This window comes from Musca autumnalis, unplaced genomic scaffold (assembly GCF_047663935.1).
Source record: "Musca autumnalis isolate F117 unplaced genomic scaffold, ASM4766393v1 scaffold_1, whole genome shotgun sequence".
NCBI lineage: Eukaryota > Metazoa > Arthropoda > Insecta > Diptera > Muscidae > Musca > Musca autumnalis.
Genome location: NW_027411644.1, coordinates 155,556,369 through 155,564,526, shown reverse-complemented (window position 1 = coordinate 155,564,526; position 8,158 = coordinate 155,556,369). Strand labels below are relative to the sequence as shown.

General features: G+C 36.1%; 1 protein-coding gene across 1 annotated transcript; it reads right to left on the bottom strand.

Annotated features, from left to right (window-relative positions):
* Positions 1 to 4,736: 4,736 nt before the first annotated feature.
* LOC141388610 (circadian clock-controlled protein daywake-like) lies at positions 4,737 to 6,083 on the bottom strand. Its single transcript, XM_073958615.1, has 5 exons — positions 5,819 to 6,083; positions 5,660 to 5,752; positions 5,378 to 5,528; positions 5,183 to 5,316; positions 4,737 to 5,120 (listed from the first exon to the last, which is right to left on the bottom strand). The coding sequence occupies exons 1-5, from the start codon at positions 5,907 to 5,909 to the stop codon at positions 4,804 to 4,806; spliced, it is 786 nt and encodes a 261-aa protein (XP_073814716.1). The 5' UTR covers positions 5,910 to 6,083; the 3' UTR covers positions 4,737 to 4,803.
* Positions 6,084 to 8,158: the final 2,075 nt, after the last annotated feature.

Below are 8,158 nucleotides of genomic sequence, written 5' to 3'. Positions count from 1 at the left end.
TTCATATTTTCGTATAGCCCAGATACCTCCGAACTAGCTGTTAATGGCATTTGATGTTCCCACGTTATGTACCGATTTTCGATATTTTGAGGATTCTAGCTAAATTTTTTAACCGAATTAGGAATTATTTTACATTAAAGGCTCCCATCAAAAACTGTCAACATAGGCCCATGTTTTATTATAACCCCTATATAACAGTACCTCCCAATTTCTAGCCGACCAAAAATTGTCAACAGTTAGATATAGGCACCATAAAAAAGGGCCTCCCGAATGAAGCATTTTATGTACATTATCTGACATTTTAACGTACTCACTTAAAGTTGGGGACAGGAATGAATATTTTATGGTGGAGGGTATGAAAAGTTCGGCCCGGCCGAACTTAATGCTTTTTTACTTGTTACTTTTTCATTAAGATTTTCTCAGTAACTTCTTTTCAGAAAGTAAGAAAAATTTTACTCTCTCACGCGCAAATAGAGAAATAAGTAAAAAGACAGCATTTAGTAAACTTTAGCAAATTACCAAAACAAAAACATTGGCGCCAATGTATGAAAGAAAACCTAAATCCGAAAGCAGTGAACAAGTTCTTCAGTTTTAAAGTAAAATAAAAATAAATTAATGATAGTTTATAAAAATAAATAGAGATGTTGTTAAATGGTATTTGTCATATTTTTACCTAAAAATTAAACAAACGTTGATCAGGTGACAATTAACTTAAAAACTTGCTAAATGTTGCTGGGAAAAATTCTTCTAGCTGCCCATGGCAGAACTACCAGGTAGTGGTATCACACCAGCTGATCGAATATGAAAAGTCAAATCCCTTTATAAAAAATTAATTATGTTGTAATTTTCCCAACAACATAAAGAAAGTTTTGACATAACATATTCAAAATTTTACGATGCCACCACCTGGGTAATTGTGCCATGTAGCTGCCTTTACCAAGTTCTCAGCAAACAACTGTCAAAATTTTTCTCTCATTTCGCTCTCTTTTACTGAACTTTTGTGAAAAAAGACAGAATTTAGTAACATTTCGTAATAAGAATTACAAATTATCACGTAAAAAGATACACCTATTATACATTTTTGTATCGTTCTGTAAAAATTAACCCCCAGTTTTTGTAACTAATTTTTGTTCGTTCGTCTATATTCGTAATAATTTAGACATCCATAGCTCTGCCCCCAGATGACATACAGACCTAATTTTTCGTAGACGCGTTCCATATTTAGTAAAGAATTCCTCATATAAATCGATCTACAAAATTTGACAATTCGTGTGAGAAGAAAAAATTTTTTTACAAAAACAGGGGGTAAATTAGATAACCACCCAGCAAAAAAAGTCTTCCCAAAAAAAAAACAAAATCATGGGTTTTATAAGGGATTTTTGGCAGCCGTAACTACTCACAAACCCCCTTTCTTCCCCATTATTTGTATAAGGGCTTGTCGCAGTCAGTTTCTAGCTATTTTATGACCACTAGAATAACTAGTTATTCTGTGGCCACTAGAAGTTGGAAAGTAAGGTGAACAAATTCTATTTTTAGAACAGTTGATGTAGAGAATTTGTTTTTAATTTCATCACACTTCTTACTTTTATTATACCCTACTCCACTATGTGGAAAGGGTATTATAAGTTTGTTTTGGTAAAAATTCATGTAACACCGCGAAATATTCGTCGGAGACCCCCAATGTGGTATACCAATCTTTATATCTCGGCGAGATAAAGCGATTTTGAGATGTGTGTCCGTCCGTCCGTCCGTCCGTCTGTCCATTATAAATTGTAATCAAACTCCAAGCCGCAATTATGGACCGATCGTCACGAAATTTGGTATGGAGGTCGGTTTCACATCAGAATAGATCGCTATTTTAATTGGTGATGATCGTGAAATATTAGCGGGTGAAATGGACCAAAAACATAATTTTTATCCGATTTTGTAGCTGCTCTGTAGGTCGCAATAATAGTCCAATCACCTCGAAATTTTACATAAAGTAAGAGTATATGACAAAGAAGAAGCTTGCAATTTGAGATGGCGATCAGATAATATTTAGATGGTTAAATGTACCACAACTTTTGTGTGAAAATTGTGAAAAATTTTAATATACAGCTTATATCTTTTTTCCTGGAAGAGACATTCCGGGCATGTAAGCTATGCTTGGAAGAGGAACGCTAGACCGTTCTATTGATGCCAATTGTGTTAGTGTACATGATAAGATAACAGAGTTACAGCCTAATATATCCAGTTTTTTGTTTGTAGTGTTATCATAAACACGCTAGAGGTCGCAATTACAGCTCAATAGTCGCGAAATTTTGCTGGAGGTAAGAGTTTAGGTTGAAGAAATGCCTATAATTTTGCATGATGATCTGATATTATTTAGCGGGTGACATGGACCATTGCTTTTGTATGAAAAATATACAAATTTTATTTTTGGTCCATATTTTAATTCCTGCAGGGCATATACCGGCAAAGTAGCTTACATATCGAAAAATAACTACTGACATTTCCCCTGATGCAAATTTCAATAATGTGTCTTCTAGATAACAGGCCTACTGCCTAATATATAATGGGTTTAGTGTAGAGAACCACAATTTCCTCCCATGCTACAAATTGTATCTATCATGACAGAGAATTTTTCAGTTCAGTTGTCCAGTTGGATTTTTCATACAAATATTGCAGCATTTGGTCGCTTCGCCAGCTATTTTATACTCTCGGCCTCATCGAAATAATGGTTTTAGACCCCAAGTATGTTTGGACGAAATTCGCTTCAGACAATTTGGAGTCGATTTAGCCCTGTCCGTTCATCTGTCTCTCTTAGTGTCTACCTGGCTGGTGCGCACAATATGTAACCACAATGAACTATTTATATAATTGTTCCACAAACATACCAGTAGGGACATGGGAGGCTTCTCTTATATCAATGGATTTATATTAGATCATTGATATGTGACTTAGTTTTTATTGCCGAATCCGAAAGGCATGCCCTAAGTTGCCACTTGTAGAGAAGTTTTTCATTGCTGAAATACTCAGGAAATATCGCCAACATTACAAAGGGGTATTTTGCCACCGTTGAAAATTTTATGTGGCCAGGCCTGGGCATCGAAACCGGGTATTAAGGAGGCAAGGCGGTTGCACATAGCTAATTTCTAGAGGTTTTGGTGTAGGGTATCACATGGTCGGCCCCGTCCGACTATAGACTTTGCTTACTTGTTTTCGATGTCTGCCCGAATTGAAACCACGAACCCTCTGATTTCTAGCCAAAGACACTATACACTGTGCCTCGCACACGAATATTAAGGTTTGCTTAAGAACTTAAATGTGCAGTGCACTTGTGCAAAAATTAACAAAAACTCGCGTGCCGACAGTGAGCGTTATACACACAACCCTAGGATTTATAGTCGGACACACACACACTGTACCACCGTCCTCGTTACGTAGTGAGGAGTAAAGTAAGTAGGTTTGCCTTGTAAATTTTTTAAGAAGTAACCCATTACTTTTCAGATTACTTGTAATGCAAAAAGAAGCTTGTTACCATTACTTTGTAATGGGTTACTTAATAACTAACGGATCCGAATGTTTGCTGGGCAATACCAACACCTTGGTTCAATGATTTTTGTTGTGACTCAACGAACGCATAGCAGTGGGAAAGATTTGTTTAGTTTACAAGTGCAGCTGTTCGAGTTTAGGTAATGTCAAAAGAAATTCTCAATGAGAGTGTTTCTTTGGACACTTGTCTATTCAATCGAACAGTTGACGCTTGGGTTAACAAGTTTTTATTGATAAGAATCTGTGGCCAGATCCGAAACATTATTTTTCCTTGCCTTAAATTTTTGTAAATAGTATCTTATAAATAAATGCTATTTTAATTAAATAATAAAACAACTACTCTGAAATTTAGCCTAACTATTTAGGCTATTCGGCCCTGCCGAACATTTTATACCCTCCACCATAAAATATTCTGAAGTAAAACGAAATAATTATTTTCTTTCCAGTCCACAATTTTAGTAGGAGATATTCTGTGACCGCTTATACCTAAAAAAGGAAAAAAATCATAAAAAAAATTGATTCAATCGGTCGGGAACCTTATATGGGGCTAAATTAAAGTGTGGACCTATGTTTTTGGTGGAGAAGTTTTGTGACCACTGGGAAACTCAAATGTCGAATTGCAGATACTTGGATCACAACGAGTGGACAAAAGCCCAAAAAACTATACAAAAACATGGACCTATGTTGACAGTTTTTGGTGAAGATGTTGTGTGACCAGTGGGAACCTCAAATGTCTTTTTACAAATAGTTCGGTCGAAATTTGTAGCATGGGGGCTATACCAAAACATGGACTTATATTGACAGTTTTTTGTTGAGATGTTTTGTGACCATTGTGAACCTCAAATGTCCAACTACAGGTAGTTCGGTCGCCAAATGTAGCTACAATCCTCAAAATACCGAAAATCGGGAGGTAACGTTATATGGGGCGCCCATATAATATATTTACTTTATATGGTCGCAAATGATTAGTAGAAAAACAAACTTACTATACCCTCCATAGAATTCATCATCCCAAATAAATTATGCCAACTCTCTCTAAAATTTCGTAATCTGAAATGCTGTTTTTTGGTTTATAAAAATAATATTTATGTAGATTCTTTACATAATCACCCCCCTAGAGGCTATTAATATGAAATAAATAACAACTACTCTGAAATTTAGCCTAACTCATCCCAAATAAATTATGCCAAGTCTCTCTAAAATTTAGGAATCTTCAATGCTGATTTGTTGTTTATTCTCATTTCGATAAATGTAATATCTATGCTTATTCTAGAGGCTACTAATATTTGCTATAAAATAGTTAGCTGGTATGGAAGCGAAGACCTTTGCGAGGCGTTCTTTTAAAACAGCCTCAATGGCAGCACTAATACCAGGTCGAACTGCTTCGTAAAATGAACGCCAGTTACTATTGAGAAAATTGTTAACTGTGTCTTCAAGTTCCTTCTGACCATTGAAGAGATTGTCCAAATGTATGTGGAAATCTCCAACTTCAGTAATATCCAAATTTACTTTATCGATATCGGCAAATGTGTAACCATCGGTTTGACGCAATTTCAGTTGTAGTTTCAAATGTATCACTAGGTTATCTAAAACCAAAAAAAATATTTATGCGGAATGAGCACACACTTTGAAATTTTATATTATTTACCCGCACTCAAATCTAATTTTCCGCTCCCATCTAGAGTGAAACTTCGCGTATTTCCTTTCACAGCATAATCGGAATGCAGTTTTAATTTTGGTACAACTAAAACTACCGTTGCAGTTAATGTTTTCGGATTGAAACTGAAAATAATAATTGCTTAATGTTACTTTTTGTTTAAAAATATAAGGAAATATTTCTCACCTAGTTTGCTTTCCTTTTACATCTCCCAGCCCATTGATTTCTACCTTTTGCAGAAGGATATGCAAATCTACAGGAGGTTGTTTGTGATGAAATTTAATTTTCTTTACGTGCACTGGTTCCAATGTTCCGACTGACTTTAAACCGGGAATACCTAGAAGAGAAGAAAGTATAGGTAAATACAAATCAATGCTGCGTTCAGCAAAAATTAACACATGTTCTGCTACCTCCATTTTAAGGACCCCCAACTGTCCGCTTTGTCCAATTAACCATTCTACTACTTACCACTTTTCCATTGTTGAAATAATCCTTGAAAATTATTCGTCAAACAACTGCTAAAGCTTGGATCAGTTGTTGCACATGTTTTCAAAAAGGAAGCTATTGAGAAAATTAGTTAAAAAAATTTAAAACGTCTTTTTCAATTCCATTTTTTGTCGTTCTTACGTTTTTCAGTGAGTATGCTAGCTCCATTCACAACGGCACCATGTCCAAATATAACCAAAAAGCAAAATGACGGTATTAGTCTGGAATCCATAGGAACAATTTAAAAAAAATTAATTAAAAACTCAAACTCGAAATTCAATGATCTATTCTGGTGCAGTTTTAAAACTCTAATGTAGAATTTATTTTGATGAAGCAGATTATCAATGATTTAGACTTTGAGTGAACACGATAATTTGTATTCCAGTTTCGTATGCAATAGACATTCAAATCCACTTGAATCTTGAAATGACGTATTGTGTGACCGCATTATAATTGTGTGGTTATGGTGATTTGATACCTATTAATTTAGATCACCAATAATTCATTTTAAACGTTTTAATCTATTAATTGGGAATTTTACTCGTAAAACTTAAAATGTTCGTACATTAGGGATGTAACTGCATTTTTTTAATCTGAAAAGCAACAGAGTGTTATGAAATCTGATGTTATATTTTGCTTTTGTATCCACAATGGAATATTGACTAACTAATATTATAAAGGTGACGTGGGGATGAAAGATACCAAGGAACGGTCCTGACCGGCTTTAACGTGTACATGACATTAAAATTATTGTAGGCGATTTTAATGCCAAAATTGGAAAGGAAAATATCTTTGGCTCAACAGTCGGGAAATTCAGACTCCACGGTGAAACATCAGAGAATGGTATGAGACTGATAGACTTTGCAGCTGCAAAAAACATGGTAGTTAGCAGTACCAGATGTAAGCATCTCGATATCATAAGGGCACCTGGCTGTCTCCAGATAAAGGAACAAGAAATCAAATTAATTAAAAAACCTTCATAAATAATGACCTTCGTCCTAATAAGACAACAATGAATAAAAATACAAATTGATCACGGTGTAATAGATGGAAAACATTCATCGAACGTGTTGGATGTGCGGTTGTTCTGAGGAGCAAACACAGAGTCGGATCACCACATTGTTGCAGCAAAGGCACGTACCAGATTAAACGTAGCAAATAAAGTTAGAACAGACAATACACAGAAGTTGGACATCGGTATGCTGCAATCACAACAGATAGTCACACCATATTCCACTCAACTGCATAATCAAAGCACTCCTCGTCCCGATAACATATCAGCATAATGGCAAAATATTGCCCACTTCATGCAAACAGCCGCAACATCCATACTTGGATACGAGAGACCTTTACAAGTAACTCATGAGTGTCGTGTTGCTACCAAAGTAAAAACGGCGTTAATTTAAGCAAGGCCGAACTTGTTATACCCTCCACCACGAGTTGTATTGAAGTAAAACAAGTAAAAAAGTGTCAGTCGGCTTTGCCGACAGATATATACCCTCAGTCAATGTGAAGCCAAAATTTCACCTCTGGTCAGATCCAATGTATGTATTTAAGGTCTCTCCAGAATTTTGTGGCCCTTTTTGGACATTTGAACTTGCCGACAAAAATTTGGATTAGGAATTAACTGCACTAAGACACAAATGTTGAACTTTTGTAGGGCAGGTACCCTTAGGTAGGACCGATATGGACCATTTTAGAAGTTAAACTAAATTTTGATAAAATATTAGGAGATCCAAAGTTTGGACCAAATTGGTTGCCCCATTCAAGTGATATCGACCTAGATTTTAGTGACGTTTTTTAATTATTGGGGAGAAGTACCGAAAGTTGTGGACCGGTATTGCCCACGAAACTAAGTTTGGATATAATATGACGAAGACCAAATGTTAGACCAAATCGGTTGAACAGTTTGAGAGTTATTGTGCTCTCCGAACGCCTTTCGGCCTTGCGGCCTGTTTTCCCAAGAGATATGGACTTGCCCCTGAAAAAACGTTTACCGTCGTAATGGAGGCAGCAAATGCAAATCGCTTCAACAAAAATCAAAGTGATTCGAGAGCAGGTCTTAAAGTGAACTTATCCGAAATTTTGTGTGAGAGGTACCAGAAGGAGTAGACAAATATAGTCCATATTCGAACCTCATCTTTATCTGGTAGATATATTAGGATGTGCAAAGTATGGATAACATCGGTCACTCCCTTCAAGATTTATCGTGCGCAAAATTTTTCCGAACATTTTTGAAGTTTTGTGGGGGAGGTGCCTGAAGGAGTGAACCGATATAGCCCATCTTTGAATTTAAACTATGTTTTGATAAAATATTACGAAGGCCAATTTTTGGACCGAATCGACAGATCCGTTCGAGAGTTATCTTGCGCTCCAAACACTACACACGGTGTCATAGGGGCTTTTTGCACCTTTCCGGTCATTTTCTCAGGACGTATGGACTTGCTCGTGATGAAACTTGTACCGTCGTATGGGGGGAAG

Excerpts from the sequence above, each read along its gene's own strand:
- LOC141388610 (XM_073958615.1), bottom strand. The coding sequence starts at position 5,909 with ATGGATTCCAGACTAATACCGTCATTTTGCTTTTTGGTTATATTTGGA. Across the intron at positions 5,529-5,659 it reads ATTTCAACAATGGAAAAGTG|GTATTCCCGGTTTAAAGTCA; the intron begins GTAAGTAGTAGA and ends CTTCTCTTCTAG. Across the intron at positions 5,121-5,182 it reads AAAATTAGATTTGAGTGCGG|ATAACCTAGTGATACATTTG; the intron begins GTAAATAATATA and ends TTTTGGTTTTAG.